The 21596-nt window shown below is 40.2% G+C and overlaps 1 protein-coding gene across 3 annotated transcripts in view; it reads left to right on the plus strand.

Moving 5' to 3' along the window:
• The window catches only part of MAGI2 (membrane associated guanylate kinase, WW and PDZ domain containing 2), a 1381189-nt gene that overhangs the window by 1303987 nt on the left and 55606 nt on the right, over positions 1 to 21596 (plus strand). For all 3 annotated transcript variants that reach the window (XM_081288532.1, XM_081288533.1, XM_081288534.1), the window contains one exon: positions 12912 to 13050. In XM_081288532.1, coding sequence (XP_081144658.1) covers positions 12912 to 13050 — 139 coding nt within the window. The remainder of the gene's footprint in view (positions 1 to 12911; positions 13051 to 21596) is intronic.

Here is a 21596-nt window from a genome sequence, read left to right on the forward strand (position 1 = left end):
AAGGCATTGCTATTTGCAAGTTTACCTCCCACTGAGAGAACTGTGTTGTTTTTACTTTCATAACTTTCTTGCCTTCTTCGTGTGGTAGCAAGTGTTAGAGACTTTTGTTAAGACCTTGTTCTCACAAAATGCAAGTTTAGTTTTGGCCAAAATGAAGTAGGTAGTATGCATGCATGTGTTTGTTTATTTATTTATTTATTTATTATTTAAATATATTCATAGAGTTCTCATCCTGTACCAAGTGCCTTAGTCAACAGTGGGAAAAAAAATAGCAACCAAGGCAGAGTCTGCCTCAAAGTATTCTGCCCTCAAAGCCCCCTCTCCCTCCATCTCCCACATATCATCAACTCTCCCAAAGACTCCCCCATTTTCCACTAGTTATCAATGCCCTGCACAATAATAACTTTTGTCCCGGTACAAGTAAGTTTTATTATCTATTATTTTTAAGGCATTATAGTAGCTACTACTAGAAGGCACAGAGATACAGTCCCTCATTCCATATAATTTAGTAGATCGCCAAGTGGTGGTGAGCAGAATAAATACACAGATATTACCACTAGGAGGCAGTGATTCCATACATGCTCTAAGACAGACCCCTAAAATGCAATGGACCTGGAGCCAAGGGCAGATAAATCCCCCTGGCATGATGAGTAGTGGCTTCATGGAGGAGTTGAGCAGAGCCTTGAAGACTGGACATGTTCAAAAGATGAGGTTGAAGAATCCAGGGAGAATGGCAAGAATGATAAAGAGGGCTTAGGATCACAACAAAAAATGTACAAGTGGGAACACCTGAGAAGTGGTGGCATGAGAGTGGGCTGGACTAAACAGAGAAAGGGTGGGAATAAGCTAGAAGGTCAGAGGGACAAGTCCTGAAGGATTTGCACACCATGTTAAGGAGTCTGGATTCCGTTCAGGAATTTTGGGGGAGGAGGGCTGGTGTTTAGGAAGGAAAAAGCAAAATCAATGAAATTCAAAATATGACCGTGTTGGCCACGTGGACTGAAAGAAGAGAGGAAGAGGGAGAAGTGGGTGTAGAATGGTGGCCAGAGGAAAGGGAAATGAGAGGCAGCCGCTGGGGCAGGATGAGAATAGAACCAAGGAACGTGGAAAGTGACTGGATGCAAAGGCAACTCTGAAGTCTTAGGTAACTTCAAGAGACCATTTACTTTCCTGTAATGATAGCTTAATAGCTTATCCATATTAAAACAAATAAAGGTTTCTAGAACCTGTTTGTCCCCTATGATTTGGGGAAAGTAACAACCACCTCTTTTTGACGTCTTGTTCCTGAACTATTTCTTAAAGCCCTCATCTGTCACAGTATCTGCCATACTTACTCATTGTTTTAAAATCCATCCTATCCCATGCCCACCTCACCACAGTGCCAGTTCTTTTGTTAACTGTCTCCCCCAGAGCCCTTCCCTTTCTTTCACTGCTCTATTCTGTGTCCTGGGGGACTGGTCACTATGTCCGTATCACCCCAGCTCTCTTGCCCTATGGTTACCCATTGGATTTGGCCAATGAGAAACACCTGCAGGAAATGGGAGCAAAGAAACTGAGAATGTGTATTAGTTTTCTATCCTAATATAATAAATCATCTCAAACTTAGTGGTTTAAAATGACACAGATTTATTATCTTACAGTTCTAGAGGTCGGAAGTCCAAACTCAGTTTCACTGGGTTAAAATCGAGGCGTCAGGTTGGCGGGCCAATTCTTTCTGCCAGCTTTCAGGGAGTCTTTGCCTTTTTTCAGCTTTTAGAGACCCTTGCTTTCCTTGGCCTTTAGCTCCTCCTTCCATCTTCAAATCCAGCATCTTGGCATCTTCTCTCTGACCTTGGCTCTGTCCTCATGTCTTTCTCTTTCTCAGACTTTGACCCTTGGAATTATATTAGGCCCACCCCAATAATCCAGGATAATCTTCCCATTGCAAAATTGCTCAGGCAAGCACTTCTGAAAAGTCTTTTTGTGCCATGTAAGGTAACATATGCACAGATTCCAGGGATCAGGAAAGATTGCTATTTCTTACCCTGTTGCTCCGTGCCTTAGTGCTCGGGGCTTGGCAGTATTCCTTCCCTCCACAGCTCCAGCTGGGTAAGCAGCCTCTCTTTCATAATTCTAGCTCTCACATGGCCCTAGTAACTTTTTTTCCCTCCTCGGGTTCTTCCAGACTAAAGACCATAACAGCACCCACTATAGTTACCCAGCAGTGCTCAAGAACCCTTAATCCTGTCCACACTTCTAAAATAATTGCATCAGTAAATTATCTTCAAGATCCCAGCTGACTGATGTACCTGGCACCCGCCTTGATATTCCTTCTGCACTCTACTTCTATTTCTAAGTCAGGTCTAGAACTGGCTCTTACACAAAAGTCTAAATGTAAATCCGATACACAAGATAACCGGTTAGCTTCAGGAAAACAAGGAATCCTTAGCATGTAACCATACAGCAGTCATTGCACAAAGCCTAATGCTTACATCTGGAAAATAAATATATCTGATTAAATAAGTATGCAGAATAATATTCCCTTTTCTTCTCAATTACATGCAAGGAAGGGAAATGATAGTTTGCAGAGTCCACAATAAAAAGTTTTCTCTTTGATTTTCTTTTTGTTTATTTTCCAGTCAACTAGGGAAACTGACTTTATGACCTAACATAAGTGATTTCTGAGCAAGTTATAAGCTGCTAGCTGAGCTGCCAATGATAGCTTTCTATTCTTGCTCAGATGAATAGTTTTAATAAGTGGTCCCAGGCTCTGCTTCTTTCCTCCACAGTCAGACTAACATGTGAAAATGGAATGGCAGTGTTTATTTTTTCCCTTTGTAGAAACTATTTCCACTTCAGCCAGCTTGTCCTTAAAAGTCTCTTTCTCTGTATTCAGGTCTGAGTTGTGGATGTTTCTCTTGGAGAGCTGACAATATTATACAGGCAAAGGCCAGTGCTCTAAAGAAATGCACTGGAAAGGCACCCAGCTGAGATGAGTGGGGTCACAAGAGCCTCCCTGGGTGACATCATACCTAAAGTTGTTCCTAAGGGATGAGCAGGATTGAGCTGTTTGAAGGGGAGGATGAGGAGGAAGCTAGAAACATGCAAAGACACAGAAAAAGAAACACTCTAGAAACCTTAAAGTGGTAGGAAGAGATGACCTAGATAAGCTACCTAAAGCAAGAAAAAGGACTTCAAGAAGGGGGCAAAACTAAAAACTCTGGAAGATCAAGGAGATTTAGAAAGCAGCAAGTGATTTGATGAGGAAAAAGGGAAGATCTGGTGAGAAGGATACCAAATTGTCATTTAGAGTTCAACTATTTCTGCATTAGGGATGCGGCATCAACCTAAATTTCACAAATATTTCTATGTTGAAATTTAAAATTATGATGAGAGATGGAGGCTTCTGAATGGAGCCTCCAGAGCCAGTCCGTTAATCCCAATGTCCAACCAAGGCAGCAGTGGGGCAGTATACACATGTCAAAGACGGAACGATTTTTTGAGCTGTGACTAAATCTTTTTAAAAGATTTTTTGTATGTGTGTTCCACACACAAAAGCATGGAACCTTAAACTATATTACAAAGCTATAGTAACAAAAACATCATGGTATTGGCACCAAAATAGACATGTAGACCAATGGTACAGAATAGAAGACACAGAGACAAACCCACATTAATACAGTTATCTCATACTAGACAAAAGCATCAAAAACATACTTTGGAGAAAAGAAAGCCTCTTCAACAAATGGTGCTGGGAGAATTGGAAATCCATATGCAGCAAAATGAAAATAAACCCCTATCTCTCACCATGCAAAAAAACCCAACTCAAAGTGGATTAAGAACCTAGGAGTTAGACCAGAGCCCCTGCGCCTAACAGAGGAAAAAATAGGCCCAAGTCTTCATCATGTCAGATTAGGCCCTGACTTCCCTAACAAGGCTCCTAAAGCACAAGAAATAAAATCAAGAATTAATAAGTGGGATAGACTCAAACTAAAAAGCTTCTTCTCAGGAAAAGAAACAGTCAATGAAGTGAAGAAAGAACCTACATTTGGCAAGAAAATTTTTGCTACATGCACATCAGTCAAAGCACTAATCTCCAGGATATATAAAGAACTCAAAAAACTTAACACCAGAAAAACAAACAACCCAATCAATAAATAAGGAGATGAACAGAGACTTCTCAGAAGAAGCTATACATTCCACCAACAAATATATAAAAAAATGTTCAACATCTATAGTAATTAGAGAAGTGTAAATCAAAACTACTCTAAGATTTTATCTCATGCCAGTCAGAATGGCAGTCATCAAGAATACAGACAAAAATAAATGTTGGTGAGGATGTTGGGGGGAAATCACACTAATACAATGCTGGTGGGGCTGCAAATTGGTGCAACCACTCTGAAAAGCAGTATGGAGATTCCTTTAAAAACTTGGAATGGAACCACAATTTGACCCAGCTATCTTACTCCTCAGTCTATACCCAAAGGACTTAAAATCAGCATACTACAGTGACGCAGCCTCATCAATGTTTATAGCAACTCAATTCACAAAAGCTAATTCTGTGGAAGCAACCTAGATGCCCTTCAATAGATGAATGGATTAAGAAACTGTGGTCTATGTACGGAATGGAATATTACTCAGCATTAAAAGATAATAAAATTATTGCATTTGCAGGTAAATGGATGGAGTTGGAGAATATCATGCTAAGTAAAGTAAGCCACTCCCAAAAGACCAAAAGCCAAATGTTCTCTCTGATAAGTGGCTGCTGATCCAAAATGGGGGGGTAGGGGCATGGGGAAAATGGAGGAATTTTGATTGGGCAAAGGGGAGGGAGGGGAAGGTTGGGGACATGGGGGCAGCATAGATGTGGAATGTGATGGTCATTATTACCTTAGGTACATGTATGACTACACATGTGGTGCAACACTACATGTGTACAACCAAAGAAATGAAAAGTTGTGCTACAATTGTGTACAATGAATCAAAATGCATTCTGTTGTCGTATATACCTAACTATTTTTTTAAAGTGTGGAAGAAGGCACACCACCCACATTGAGGGTGATCCCTCAGATTTCTGCAACAGCCTTCACTCCCCACAGCCACCTGATGCCCTTACCTTCATGGTCCTTCTAGGCAGGCATATGCACAGACATAAACTTTATTAAGGTCTCTATACGTCCACAGGGTTATTTCATGCTTCTATTTGGATAAAGTTTGGCCATTTGAAGCTTCTATTTAGGTAAAGTTTCTTGAGATATATTGGGAAGTTGTCTAAAATAATTATTGCCTAGAACATCATATAAAGGATCTCAGATGGTTTTCATACATACAAATTAATTGAGACAAAATTCAGTTTTGGTGCTCTCAAACGTGTTTCAATTTCCAGTTGGGTTAAGAGTTTTCTCTGTGGAAAACCCCGCTGATCTGGTGAACTCCTACCCCTTGCTGCAGCAACTATGCACAATAGTTTAAGAAAGAGCCAGGCCCTATAATAGGTCATGCATCCCATCAAAGCAATTCTAACAGGAGAAATGAGAAGATTCACCAAAACACTCATTGTGGCCCCTTGGAAATTATGTTTATTATAATGATTATTAAATAATATCTAGCTGGGTTATGTTAAGGAAATCATTGAATTATGTTGAAAGATTTAGAAAGAAGCAAGTGATTTGAAAACTCTGGAGTAAGCTAAGATTTGGGGAGTGATAGCAATGGACACCAGAAAACAAACAAGCAATTAGCAAAGCCAGGCAGAACTCAGAGGGGCCCAAAACTAAACCAAATTCTGGAGTAGCCCAGGGATAAGGAGATGGTGAGGGAAGAGTAGGGGACAAAAGGAAGGTTAATTGTTGAAGTGTCAGACCAGAGTAAGGGTTAAGGGACCATGCTTTAATTAGGCTTCTTAGAGGAGAAATTATAAAGGCTATATACACAGTTAACTGGTTATCTAAGAACAAAAATAAATAAATAAATAAATTCTGAGATTATTTGCTCCTCACAGAAAAAGTTAACCATTGCTATCATGCCATCATAAGGAAACTGAAAAGGTTTCTCCAGCCAGGCTGAAGAAGGAGGATCTCAAGTTCAAGGCCAGCCTCAGCAACTTAGTGAGGCCCTAAGCAACTTAGGGAGACCCTATTTCAAGGCAAAAAAATAAATAAAAATAAAAAGGGGATGTGGCTCAATGGTAAAGTGCCTCTGAGTTCAATCCTCAGTACCAAAAATAATAATATCTAACAGGAGCTTGTGTTTGACCCACTAGTAGAACACCTGCCTAGCATGTATAAGACCCTGGGTTGAACCCTAGCACTGCAATAATAGTAACAACAATAAAATAATATCTAGAAAAGGTTAATCATGAAAACAGCCATTAAATATGAAAAGTCACTATGAAGTAAAAACTCAACCTGTCATTTGTTCCTACAAGGCCATTAGGACCTGGCATTTTGTTGTTTGAGTGCCCAGTGGCGATACCTGTAGCAATGAAGAAGCCCCTAATTCTGATTTATTTTCCCCTGGAACTTCATGATTTCAATCAGTTCAGCCTCCATTTCCTTTTTCTCTCAATTCTTTAGCATTTGTTTCTAGTACCTTTACCTACCTCTATGCAAGTCTCCACTATTGAAGCTTAATTTGTTCTGTAAGAACTATTAAATTGTTATGGTTTGGCTGGGAGTGCTTAACACAGTATTTCCAGAAAGCTTGAGGTAGGCTGAGGTGCCCTAAAGCTTAACTTTCTATGTCATGAGAATGAAGATGTTCATTGTATCTGAAAGGCAAACTGGATATTCTTTTACTCAGTTTTGGTTAAATCCTCCTTATCAGGAATTATGACAGGGATGGATAACACAAATACAGCTGTCATTTCCCTGACCATGAGGATCCAGATCAGTTGGAAAAATCAGCCTGTGAGGCATTATCATGACAATTAACCTGTGGCCTCAGAATCTATTTTGCATGTTCCACAGAAAGTCCTTCATGAAATAAGGGATAGAGATTATCCATTATTTATTAGTATAATATTCTGAAGATGTTCAATTCTTCATACCTAATTATAATCTAGGATCATTTCACTCATGTATCATCATGCAAAATAGGTTCTTATGGTACAATAGTAGTACAAGGGCAATTAACTAATAACAGCCAGCTAAGCACATTTATAAAGATGACCAAGCAACCTATTTAAGTCAGCTTTTCCTCACTGGCAAAAATACCAGCCAGGAACCATTTAGAGGAGGAAGTTTGTTTGGGACTAATGGTTTCAGAGGACTCAGTTTATTATAGATAGTCAATTCCATTGCTCTGGGCCTAATATGAGGCAGCACATCACCGGGGAAGGACCTAGCAGAGGAGAGCTACTCAGCTCATAGAAGGATCAGGAAACAGGAAGAGAGAAGGATAAAGGGACCACAGGGAAGATGAAGCCAACCAGGGCACACCCAGTGACCCACCTCCATCCACCCCATCTGCCTATAGTTACCACTCAGTCCATTCAATCTAGAATGGACTGATCAGATTACAGCTCTCACAGTCCAATTATTTCACTTCCAAACATGCCCACATTAACACAAGAGCTTTGGAGGACCACCTCATATACGAACCATAACACAACCCTTTGCCTGGGACTGCTATGCTGAAATAAATCCAGGACTTAATCAAATTCTTATAAAGTTTTCATTGAGCCAAACCAAATACTTTATCTATGACTTGGCACAAAAATGCATTCAGTGCAGAGTTAAAAAAAAATCTTTCTTACAACCTGAATTATTAATTACTAAAGAAATACTGAACATTCACTTTTACCTGTCTTGGCCTTCCAATAAGAAGAGAAAATGTTTTTTTAACTGCAGAGCCTCAAGCAAGTTCAAGGATTTGGTAATAGTTCTCTTAAAGAAAAATCCGCAGTGATGTATGAGCAGGAATTCAAGACTAGAAATGAGAACTTATTAGGCTGTGTCAAGGGATGGTAGTCATCCCCATCTGCCTTGCCCCAAGACATAACTGTACTTTCAGGTTTGTTAGCTGCCCGAGGGGGGCCATAGAAAAAAAAAAAGTATGTCTTCCACCGGGGAAAGAATCAATCAATGCATAGAATTCCTCTTAAATCCTTTGGTCAGTTTCCTAAATGTGATATCCCCTTGACGCACACAAAGCTATACACACCTGCTCCCAAACTACCTCTTTCTCATTTGAGTTTCTGTACATCTCCCTCCATCCCTCCCTCTCTCTCTCTTCCTCCCTCCTTCCCTTCCCTTCCCTTCCCTTCCCTTCTCTCTTCTCTCTCTCTCTCTCTCTCTCTCTCTCTCTCTCTCTCTCTCTCTCTCTATTCTAACTAGAATGTGGTATTTAAAATATTCTCCAAGAACAACTGGAGAACTTTAAACTTTCATATTAGCCACACAGCTCAGTGGAAGTTGGTGCTATAGTGCAAAGAGTATAGAAAGAGTGCGTCAGAGTCACAGCTGGTTGCTCTCTTCATCCTGAAAGGTCTATGGATTTTCCATTGATTTTATTAAATTAATTCCTCCAATGGTGATATGAGAAAGTGATGCTCTTAGGTCATGTACTGGCAGCTGCCGTGAAGTCAGAAGTAAAGAGAAAACTTCTTCTCCCCCTAAAAAATCCATCTCCTTGTACATCCACGTAATACAAGGATGGAATCACATCTAAAGTGTATTTTTAGAGTTTTGGTGAAAATGATTATACATAAAACTGATTTTGGAATGAAAATTAAACCTTTTTTATAATTTATACTGTCACAGGGAAAGACAGGAAATTTAAGCCTGGGCTTGAACTAAGATTGTTACCATTGAAACCAGCTCCAAACGAGTCAGCCCACTTTTTAAAAAAAATGCCCAGAACATCTTGTACGATTGAGTCTGTTAGTAGAAGTTGTTTCATCCTGTTACCTAACCACTTCCACCCCCCAACAAGAATTATTTTTTTTAGTTTGATGATATCTTGAATTATTCCCAAACTTCCATTGTTCCCAATGACATAGGAAATCAGCAGACAATCCCCCACAGGTACCCTGGCACGTGGGAGAAGGCTTAGAAGAGATTAAAAGCTCTTAGATGAAGGACTAAGGACCCTGGATTCAACTGGTATCAGAGTTGTTCTCTTCTCCTTGAGAGAAGATCCTGTATAGAAACCTAAAATTATGGAAATCTGCCAAGCAAAGAAGTCAGCCCAGGCCCTGGGGAACTCAATGAAAATAAGGGTAGGGCTCTTCTGAGAGCACCAATCCTGAGACACACAAAGGGCCGTCCACCCTACCCTTGTGCAGTTCTTGAACTCCTCTGCTGCTCCACCTCCCACACAGTCTTCCAAACCACCCCCTTCTTCCTTCCTTAATTTCCATAAGCTCTGTAGGAAAGAGGGGAACACAGAAGAGAATGAAGACATCAAATTTCTAAGTCTTGAAATGTTCAAGCATGGGATTAGAGGGCAGTTACTATTTCTGTCATAACACAAGATCCCTTCCAACCTCTTTCTTCTCAAACATGGTATTTTCTTCAAACATCAGTCTCAGGGTACAAGTGGTAGCTATCAAAGTCAATTTTGGGGTTAGGGGTGTTTATAACTTTTCTTCCCATACAACATACCTCAAACCCATTATTACACAGTTAAATGGGATGCAGCCTCTCACTCATTTGGAGTAATTTTGGAATCACATCCAAAATGTATTATGAAAGTCCTAGTGGAAATGATTATATAAAATGCAGATTTTGGAATGAAAATTAAACTTTTTATAATTTATAAATTATATACACAAAAAATTAAATTATTAAAAAACTCCCCAGAGCTTCTAATGCCTCACTTGTATAGACAGTGTGACAATCCCACCACTCATCTCTGTACTTCAGTCTCCCACCTTTCTCTCCACTCCTCTTTCCATGTTGGTATCTCAGGGAGGCTTTTAGACACCATCCTGCTTCCGTAGTTAAGTTACTCCGTATTTAAACTTCTCAATGAATTGCTGTTTCCTACAAAATAAAGCCCAAACTCCCAAGTAGCACAGTAAACTACCAAGAGTTCCCCAGATACACTGCACTCTGGAGTCTCAGGGTCTTTGCATTTGCTGCCCCCTGCCTAGAATGCTGTCTCCCACCTTCACCTGGGCAGCTCCTACTAGTATTTCAAAACTCAATTGCAGTGTTACCACTCCAAGCAACTCTCCTCGATTCTTCCCATTCTGGATTTTAGTCCCTCCATTCTGCTCCCTTAGTACTTTGTGAATTTATTTGTCATAAAAAGAGATACATTGAATATTAATTATCTTATTTATCCACTTTCTTTCCCAACTAGACTGAGAATTTATTGTAAATAGAAACTATACCATTTGCTTCTGTCCCCAGTAGGCTCTCTGGCACGTAGTAGGAGTGCATAAAGCATTTATTGAATTGAGACACTTGTGGTCTAGGAAGGAAGGCTGAGGGTAACAAATCTGTAATGAGGCATGATACTTAACAGAGTAAGGAGCAGGGACAATGAACAGAGACTGGACAACTCTACTTGGGAACAGGATAGATTTGAGGAAGGTGCTCTAGAGCAGAAGAATCTTGGGTTGGCCTTGAGAAATACCAGGAAATGAGGAGGAGAAGGCAAAGAAAACAGTGGCACTTGAGAGAGTCTGGATGCCTCAGTATGACCATTTGGGAAGACTTCCCTTAGAAGGTGATGATAAGAAGTAGAGATGGGAGCCTGGCAGGGTGGCACATGCCTGTAATCCCAGTGGTTCTGAAGACTGAGGTAGCAGGATTGCAGGTTCAAAGCCAGCCTCAGCAAGGGTGAGATGCTAAGCAACTCAGTGAAACCCTGTCTCTACATAAAATACAAAAAAGGGTCAGGGATGTGGCTCAGAACTTAGGTGCCCCTGAGCTCAATCCCCAGTACCCCGCCCCCGAAAAAAAAATAAGTAGAGATGGGGAAAGAGTGGCCACAGAATATTGGAATAATCCAAGTAAAAATCCAAATGGATCTAGTCAGTAGAGGACAGGACAGTTGCAGAGATGTTGTGGAAATAAGGAGTCCAGCATGACCCCCATGCTCTGGCTTTGATAAATGGTGGTACATTAACTAGGATTAGAACTTAGGAGGAAAAAAACTGCCTTGGGAGAAAGGCCTAAGCCCCAGTTGGTGTTGTTGAGGTTCAGTTACTGTTGGACATGCAGGAGATGTTTAGCAGTCAATTGGATGTAGTATGGGTCTGAGGCTCAGAAGAGAGCCAAGCCAGGAGGTAATACTATATGTAACCTCTTTGGAACTTTTGTTTCATTCTATAATTTAATACTGTGCCACGAAGTGTCAGTTGTAGGTGAGAATGGTGGGGAGCAGTTGGGACAGATAATTGGTCCCACTTCAGCCACTGATTTAGCTACATAGCCTTGGGCAAGCTATTCGACTCTAGGTTGTACCTGTTGTCTTGGAGGAAAGGAGAAAACTAAGGAAAGCTGAAGAAAGATCTTGGCCCTGAAACAAATTTAGTCTTGTCTTTATGGTTCTTCGGGGGAATATGGAAGTCATGCCAGGAAGGCTTTCCTCTTGCACTGCCCCAAAACTGTGCTTCCAAAGTCCACCAAGTGCACAAAGGGATGTCTTTACCTTCATTATACTGGGAAGGGTAAGGATCCCTGGTGGAGTCCTTCTGAAGTAGGTACATCACTTCCTCACTCAACAAAAATGTTTGTTTCCTCCCCAGACTTTGGGGGTCTTATCTCAATGCCTTCCTCCCTTTGTGTGGCAACTTTTTGTTCCTGTTCCTGCCCAACCTGGGTAATTGTTTTGGCAGTTCCGTCTCCATTACAGAGTTTAGGCTGAGAGCTGCTTTAAGGGCCCCAGCTAGAATAGCATTTTTGCAAAACAACTCATTGTGTTTTTCCTGGCTAATTTGTCTTGAATAACTTGCACTAGAATGAAACATATTTTCATTCAAAGGTTCCTGGCAGTAACAGTATTGTGGGAATTACATGATGTGCTCACGGTTGAACCTCTTTTATTTCAAATATTTATTCACACAGGCAAAATGGGAATTGCTTGTGGAACCCAGGCATTTTTGACAATTCAGGAGGGAATGCTACTTAACCAAACAGCTTCTGGCGACCAGGTGTGAGCGTGGCAAGGACTTAATGAGGGCATTAGTCATGTGTGAAGAATAAAGGATCTCATTTTTTAAATCAAGGGACTGTGATAGAAAACTCATCATCAAACTTGAATATCAACCAACCACTGGTTACAATGAGGGCAATATTGCAAGAACATCCAGGGAAATTTAAGTGATACATAATAAGAATCCTCAGAGAGGAACAAAAAAACATTCATTCTCTCCAAAATGCTGAATTAAATACTGCACCAAGCTGAAACCTGGCAGTATGTTCAATTATCATATTTGCTTCATTTGGGGAGAAGGGGTGGTACCAGGGATTGAACTCAGGGGCATTCAGCCACTGAGCCACATCCCCAGCCCTATTTTGTATTTTATTTAGAGACAGGGTCTCACTGAGTTGCTAAACACCTCATTTTGGCTGAGGCTGACTTTGAACTCTTGATCCTCCTGCCTCAGTCTCCCAAGATGCTGAGATTACAAATATGTGCCACAGTGCCCGGCAACATATTTACTTCTTGATTCAAAGATGCCACATTTTTTTAAATTGTATATCAGACATATTTTCTAATAAATAAGTTTAAGTACAGCATCTGCCATGTTGGCCAAGAGTAGGCGGGATAGCACCACAACCTCTGCCATCTAGTTAAGTTTAGGGAAATTCAGAATTCAGCCAGGGATTGGTCTCTTTTAAGAAGCAGCAGACGGCAACCAAACTACTCAGGGTCTCTTAGGAAACAGATTTTCTAGGGATGCTCTTTTAAACCTGTAAAATGCAACTTGAGTAAAAAAACATCTTTGACTGACTTAATGTTTCTTTAATTAACAGGTAGGAGATCAAATCATTGAAATCAATGGGGAAAGCACAAGGGACATGACGCACGCCAGAGCAATAGAACTCATCAAATCTGGAGGAAGAAGAGTGAGGCTGCTGCTAAAGAGAGGCACAGGACAGGTCCCAGAGTATGGTGCGTTTCATGTTTTCATTCACCTTTTTTCTGCTTCTGTGTACCGTAAATGCCTAAGCTTATTTACAAAATGACATCAATTCTTTATTTCTACCTAAATATATATTTGGCTTTAAATAGATATATATGCACATATGTATATTTAAGCCCAAGGTATATATGTGTGTGAGCTCTTTCTTTTGCTCCCTCAATTAGAGAATGTTTTAAATATCAAATGTATGACTTTCAGGGCATCTCTGAGCGTGCTGGGGGATCCCGAACCACTTACACATTAGAACATTTGCAATTTGGCTGATAGTCCTCTGTTCATTTGAGTCTACAGTAATTTGTGAGTCATTTCCTAAAATTGCTCATGATCAGACTGTCCCATAGGATTTTTAAGTGGGGCCAGGAGACAAGCAAGGATACATCTTCAGGTGTGAAGTTTAAAAGGTTAATTTTAGTTCATGCAAAGGTTGCGGGGCCTTTAGGGATTATCCGAAAAACTCACTCCTATGTTGTATTTCTATATGCTATTAAGAAAAAGCTTTAAAGTACATTTTAGTTCATAGATTTGTCTTTAAAGATTTTTAAATCTTTAAAGTTAAAAATTTCCAGCATCCCATGACAGATCTCACCAACAGTGTAACAGTAGTCCATCAGAAAGAACTGAGTGGTCAGGACACAAAAAGCCTTAAAACCTGAGCTGGTCCTCAAAACAATGCAGGGAGCCACAGAGAGACAGACAGACAGACCTGAGAGAAGAAGAGCAGCACAGATAATCCTATTCAGAGACAGACAGACAGACCTGAGAAAAGAGCAGCACAGATAATCCTATTCAGGGTGGGGAAACAGAATTTAACTGCTGACCTGAACAATGAGCTCAAATTGCTGATGTGCGCACAGTGACTCACTTTCACCCTTCCAACCTCTACCCAAAAGAATTTCCAAGAGTGTTTTTCCCTTTCAGTTTGTGCTTTTTTTCATACATTTTCTAAATAACTAACATCTCCATATTTAGCAGGAAAGATCATTAAGTTCAGTTGAAATAGCTGAATTCAACGGCCCTTAAGAAAGATATTGTGTTTCTGGTGAATTGTTTGTTCTCTACAAAAAGATGGCAAGCCCTCACATTGAATCAGAGAGCATTCAGGCATTTCTGTGGGGCTGGCTATAGTGCTGAGGAAATATTTTCTCCCAGGTTTCTACCTTTAATGCTTGAATCTAATGAAGTATTTTTGAATATTAATATTAGCAAAAAGCATAGGCCCAATTTCCTAAATAGCACCAGCATTAATCCCTTAGTAAAGAATCTGAACTCCTTGAATAAAATAACTTTGTGCACCCTAGAGCATTAACTAATTCAATAATATTGAAGTAACCTGTGAAATTCTATCACTTCGGAAAAATACCTCATTCTCAAGCAATGTTTCACTCCATGGCAATACTGGATAATTAACTATGCCAAGGAATTTTCAGAGGGCTACTCCCTTTCTTATTGTTCCAACAAGTTAATCTTTTAAAAATTAATCTGACTGACATAGTTTTCATTCTTTAGTTGAGCCACTATTTGGCCCATGCTTTCAGCATCCACCACACCAGATGTTTGTCTATAGTGCACTTAGGAAACTGACCACCCTGTGGCTTAACTCAAGCTGTAATGAGTAAGTATGAAGCCACTTTAAATTATCTTTAATAAAAGCACGTTTTGGAACAAGGCAAAAATCTAAGATCATATCAATATTATTTTATTAATTCCAACATCATCCAAAAATAGCTGGCTAAGTTAAGTTCTCAAATTAACCAACACAGAGAACATTTAAAATATCTGGGCATGCTTTTGAGAGGACAACTGCCAATATTATTACCTATAGCAGTATCATGAATTTTTTTCTAAATGTATTTTTCTAAAATGTAGCACTTAGTTGTACTGACTGGTAATGTCAGAGCTTATCATCTACTTTTGATGTTAAGTTGACATGGATTTTGACTATATAATTAGTTCAGAAATGATGCCACAAAACAAATTTCTTTCCACATTTTTTATTGGCACTTTATAGTAGTGCATATGGTGGGATTTATTGTTATATATTCATACAGGCACACAATATAACACACAAAAGAAAAATTTAACAGAATAGACCAATCTCCTTTAGGGCAGTAAAAGAATAGTCATAAACTAAGTAAACTTTATTTCCTCAGGAAAATCTTAAGTTGAAAGATGCATAGGATACATGAGAAAACAGAAAGATGAGGGATTACATCAGCATCTTTGAGGAAGATGCCATCAAACAATATTTCTGGAATTTCATAGCAACTAATGGGGAAAGAGGATGATCAGGAGTCCCAAGATCACCCCTTCATTCAGAGATTTGCCAGGAGGGATTCTGGGGCACAGAACACAGTTGTTCTCAAGGCTAAGATTTCTTACAGCAATGTAATAAGGATGCACAGTGGGATCTATGGGAAAAAGATTTAGGCAGGGTCCGGAAGCTTCCTTATGCTCTCTCCTCTCTTCTCTCCCTCTCTTCATTTCTAGTTCTCCCTCTCCCCTGTGAAAAATCACCCAGAGTGTACTTTGCCCCCCAGCAACAAAAATGCAGGGGTGGACCTGGGAATTCATTAGCAACTCAGCATGCCAGCTCTTTAGTGGGGCTTGTCAAGCAGGCAGCCTCTGCCTGGCACACACCAAAATTCCAGACTCCCAGAAGGAAGGCATGTGTTCGACACAAACTGCAACATTTTTACAAACAGTTGGAATACAATGAGACACCCCAATCATTTAGCGATAGGTTTACATCAGCATCGGGGACAATTTACCAGTCATGTTCCCAGACACCAGGCGTGGACCAAAGATTAAGCAGCCTTCCTAAGGAGAGCTGTCTCTGGCCTGTGATGTGAAGTCTTCTGCATCAGAAGCCAGACAAATATACATCCACATTCATGGCTCCACAAATGTCCCCCATTTACAAGGAGGGCCCACAACTAGAAACATAATTTCTCCACCTTCGGTTACATGGACTACATACTGAAACAGACTTTAATGTCCAAGATAAGCTAAAGTGTATTTTAATAAAATTCTGCAGAGGAAAGGATAACAAAACACAATAACAGAAAAATAACAACAAAAGAAAATGCTTGAGTTTGTCAATAGATAGAAACAAACACATAATCTACTTTGTCCAGACGGACCCTAATCACAGAAGAACTGAGTTTTCTGTCCAATATTAATCTAAACCTGTTTGTTTTCTTTTATTTGCCTTTTAAGTTTCTAAACTTGGCATAAAATCCATCCTTAAGAGATTGTTAAAGGGGGTTCTCAGAGTCCACAGGAAACATACTTGGCCTTCAGGCTAAGCCAGCCTGAATCGGAGTAGACACTGAGGATGAGGAGAGAACGAACAGTAGATGCCGGTTGCCAGCGCTCCCTCTGAGACCAGAATTCAGAACAGCTTGGAAGCAAGACCCTTATCTGGATTTACGAACTTGTCAAGGAAAAGCTGATCTCAGTCAAGAGAAATGCAAAACTCCAGCTCTGAGTTCTTAAGGTGATCTGTGACAGAGAGATAAGCACAGGTACAATTGAAAGGGAAAAAAAAAAAAAAAATACCAAGGGCAGTCTGTCAGATCACTGCTTAGCCAAAACCTGTGTGAAGCCAAATGAGGGAGCTGAGAACAGGAGTAAGTACACTGCTGCAAATAGGCCATCCATAATTACCATAAGACTCATCATCAGGTGACACCTTGGCCAATTCAGAGGTGTAAATCAACAAATGCAGCCACAAAGGCAGTGGCTGCACAGAGAGGCTGTCAACAGCTGAAGGGGAGTTGGAAAAGGATAAGGGCTTTGAAGGAGAAGTTGCTTTTATAGTTAAGTCCTTGAGAGAGAAGCTCAGGAGATAGGTACTTCAACTCTACTCTAGTCCTCAGGATAAGAATTTGTTGATTATAAACTCAGTGGCAAGTGTGAGTTCCTCTTCTCTGACATGCATCTCAGCAACTGGCAGGCATAATGAAACCTACCTACTGAGAAAAGAATCAAAAGAGGAGACATGAAAAGCAGTGCCCTCCTTGGCACTGGTTGTTGCTACTCAAATTAAATCTAAAAAGTTGAGAGAAAAGAAAGGGTGTATCATGGTTTTAAAACTGCAGAGGAATAAATTATACAAATTAGCTCCCGCCTTGAAATACAGGTGTCCTTCATTAGCATTCGGGGCACATGGCCACACAGCCAGGGCAAGGTAAATAGAGGTGCCACTGGATGAAAAAAAAATCCAACACAAGCAGTTCAGAACAAAGGGGAACATTTCCCTTGGTAACATTTGCTGTTAGGAGTTGATTGAAATAAAGCAAATATGCTTTTCGGTCTTGGTTGGTGCTCTGGCCTGCTTGTTCCCTTAAAAAGCAACAGAGCGGGTCTTTATGAATAGAATACTGAAGAGAGTCCAGTTGTCAGTGGGAGCCTCAGTGGTCTTTAGGAGGCCAGGCAGGGTTAAAAAGGATGAAGCCGAATTCTCACGATGTAAATGGCCCAGTGACAACGAACACCAAATGCCCACACAACGGTAAAGAAATAGCCAATCTGCAAATTATACTTCTGCCTACACTTCCATTTTCAAAGTTAATTGCATCTTTAATAGGTTTTGACTTGATTACAGGCTCTTGGTAAACGAAATTGTTTACATTTTATAAGTCTAATAAAAACGCACTAAGTAGAGAAAAGATCTATCTGAGCTAGTGACTATCACTGAAAAAATGAATTGGCCAAATACGTGAGTTAAAAGTCTTCATTTAATCAGTAAATTAAAATGACTTACAGCCATCATATCCAGGCACCAGTTTCAGCAGAACTGGTCCTTACTTAGATGGCAATAAGCAGTGCTTGTCTACATGTTCTTCTTAATAACGTATACTGACATATAGAAATAAGCATACCCTTATAATCTAATTTATAATTATTTGCTCAGCAATTCCTTTCTTCCTTCTGATCATTCAAACCTAAATTCCAGACACTATCCCCTTAACCAAATATTCTATATGGGACAAATACTGGGATGAATGTTGTTAATTAATATAATTAATATTTCCTCAACCAAACCAAGATATACTACATACCTACTGCCTGTACAACTCTTTGCAGGCACCGAAGTAAGGCACAGTCCCAGCCCTCAGTGAGCAGACAATCTAATAAAGAGGGCATGTGTAACACTTTCTAACAGAGTGACAATGGATGAGAAGGTCTCAAAGGATCTGCTGTGGTTAAAAAAAAAAATTGAAATGTTTTTTATTAATTATTCATAGAATTTAATAAGTACATCTAGAGTGTTAAGAGTTCTTGAAGAGCACTTGGCTTCTTCAGTTTGTTAAGCATTTCCTTTGTAATATTCAAACCAGTGATTCACACTGTTTCTGAGGAAGGGACTTGCTGAGTATGGATGAATCTCTGCTTAGATCTTATCTGAATTAAAAATTCCAAGTTAGTGAGCCAGAAGTCCATCCAACAAATTTGCTAATCATTCCTCTTTCCCTCGCGAGGCCATCAGCCAGGTAGGAAAGCCTGCAGCACTGTACTATCACCTAAGCCTCAGGCATGCTGATATGCCCCCTGGGAAGACAAAGGGAGATTGGCCATTGCTTCACCTCCTCCTCAGAGGCTGGTTTATGGGAGCAGTAAGTGGCTCTGTAGCCTTTGCACTAATTCACCTACATTTCCAGTAGGGCAAAAGGCGGCTTGCTTCAATAATAAATTCTGAAATTTAATTTCATCTTCTGACATTCATGGTTGAGCGTATCTTCCTTTTCCATGAGAGGTTCCACAAATCACTCAAGAACACCTTCTACTGAGTAAGAGGAAATGATAAAGCACCCAGGGAAGAGGACGGGCTGTCTGGCAGAACCCTGGGCTATATCACAGACAGCAGGGTTCCTCTTCCTGCCTAAAAGGCTCAACACTGCTCTCTGCAGCATTTAGACCACCCGAGGAATTCTCTACCTATTAAAAAACTCACAGTACGCTCTCCTGTTCCATGGAGCCTGAGGCAGGGACTTCCTTAAAGAACACATAACTTTGAAATTCTTTTCCTCAGTGCTCAGCCCAAACCTCAGGTACTATTTTATGTGTTCTTTGGGTGAAATCCAATTCCTTCACATTGTTTTATTGCAACTCACAGACTATAATGATATTCCTCCTTGTTATATATTCTTACATGTTTTCCAACGTGCATTTTTTTTCTCCTTAAGTATATATTAACTGACACACCACCAACACCTGCAAATCCTTGCTTGTTAGGCATTTAACACCCTAATAAAACGTATTTGACCACATAGTGACCAAAACTTCTCCCCAGGAGAATCCATTTCACTTTTAAGGTTCAATCAAAGTTGTGAAAGGAGATGAATGTATGAAGAGATATCTTTCCTAAATCCCACTGAGAAGAGTACCCAAGTGTATCTTGGAAAACCTAAATTCCTGCTCCCCCAGTAACCCAGGCTGGAACATCTTATTTTTAGGGTCTAATTGAGAAATTCTCTTCCTTGCCCTAACAAAAATGAAACTTTCCATAAGAGGCTACTTTCTACAAAAGTCCAGGAGGAAAGGCAGCTTTTTTTTAGCAGAAACACTGATAAATGGCAGTGATATCACTGATAATATCAGATGAACCTCGGAGAAATCACCAATTCAAGAAAATGTTTCTTAAGTGGTGGGGAAGTGAGAGGTGAGTAGCAGAGGTCAGGTAACATTATTAAATATGAAGATTCAGAAAACCCTATGAGGCTAAAAATGGGGGCGGGGACACTTCTTTGAGAAGAGTTGGAAGCATCTCTCTCTCCCTTTCATCCTGACTCCCTCCTCCTCCTCTCAGTCTTTGTCCCCACCCCACCCCCAACAAGCTTTAGAGCAATAATTCCGACTTTTAAATATACAAATACCCATACCTCCTCTCATACTCCACATACCCACAGGAGATTCTGATGGAGTCCAGTTGGGCCCAGGACTCTATTTTTTAAATGCTATCCCAGCAAATTCATAGAACTCCATGCCCTATAGGTTGCTGGATCTGTCTCTTCTCACTCTGTTGTAAAAGAGGACCTTGCCTCCTCCTTTGCCCACCTAGGGAAGCACTCTGCATTTCTATGACTTTCAGCCACAGCAACTTAGACAAAGAAAGAAGACTGAATTTTCCTCCCACTGTTATCCCATCTTCCATCTCCTGCCTTTTCCACAATCTGAGCGTGGTTTGCACTCTCCTCATTGAGGACAGTATGACCCTGTGCTTCACAGCATGATAGTGTTGATTCAAGAAGAGATTCTAACCCCTCAGCTAGACCCTTTACGTAGTTACTGCTACATGCCAGAGCTGCTTTTCCTACTGTCTGATTTTTACTTGTCTTGAAATGAAGACATTACAGAAAAGGTTTTAATCCTTCTGAAGGAGTTTGTCAACAATACCCTGGTGTCCAGCTGTTCAAAGCAAAGTCCCATACCTTAGGACCAATTTGGGGGTGGGTTCAGCCAATTGCCATACCAGCAAACATCAAGTCTCCAAAGCATCATTTCAGAGGTGCCTATGCCTACTGCCCTACCCTAGTTCTCCCAAGTCATGCAACACACCGGCCACAGCTTCTAAATTAAAGTACCCTAAACCCCTCTAGAGCCTCAATTTCTAATGCAAGAAATAGTCCCTACGCCAACTCTCTTTATTAAAGACTATTTCTCTATATTAGTTTTAGTTCACAGCAAATTTGAAAAAAAAAAAAAAGGTACAGGTATTTCCCATATATTTCCTGGCCCCACACATGCACATCATCCCCCATGATCACCATGCCCTATGACAGTAGTACAGTTGTTATGTATGCCGACCCTACATTAACATACCATTATTACCCAAGGTTCATAGATTACACTAGGGCTCACTCCCAGTGCAATACATTCTATGAATGTGAACAGATGTGTATACATGGGTCTACCGTCATAATATTTTACCTGCTCTAAAAATCCTCAGCGTTCTGTATATTCATCCCTTTGTTCCTTTTAACCTGTGGAAATCACTGATTTTTGTACTAACTCCATATTTTTGCCACTGACTAGATTTTTGTTTTTCACAAACAGCTTCCAACTCTCCTTCAATCCCCAGTGTCCTGTTCTGATAAGGACTTCCCAATAATTCTTTTTAAATGAATTCCCTCAGGACCAAAAATAAATTCATACAACGCCTTACTCTAGGCTTAAATTCTATGGTCTATTTGCAACAAAATCTCTAAACTTTGTGAATCACATATTCTTCAAGGTGGTATTTGGGCGCAAAATCATTTTAATAGAACAAAAAACACACAGTCACGACTAAACAGTTATTAGCTATAATATGGCTAATACATTTGCTTACAGAATAGCTTACCTTTACACTTCTTTATAAAGGTCTCTGGTCTTTTCAGGGTGACCTTGGCTTCATGAGGATGCTGTGTTTTAGGGCTAAACACATAACTCATAGCGTGAGCCCTGAATAGACCTTGCGCAGCGTGCAGCCCTCTGATTCTCACATTTACTAGAGTTTCTACTCCTGCCTTCA

Source organism: Spermophilus citellus, assembly GCF_964194105.1.
Source record: "Spermophilus citellus genome assembly, chromosome: 3".
NCBI classification, from domain to species: Eukaryota; Metazoa; Chordata; class Mammalia; order Rodentia; family Sciuridae; genus Spermophilus; species Spermophilus citellus.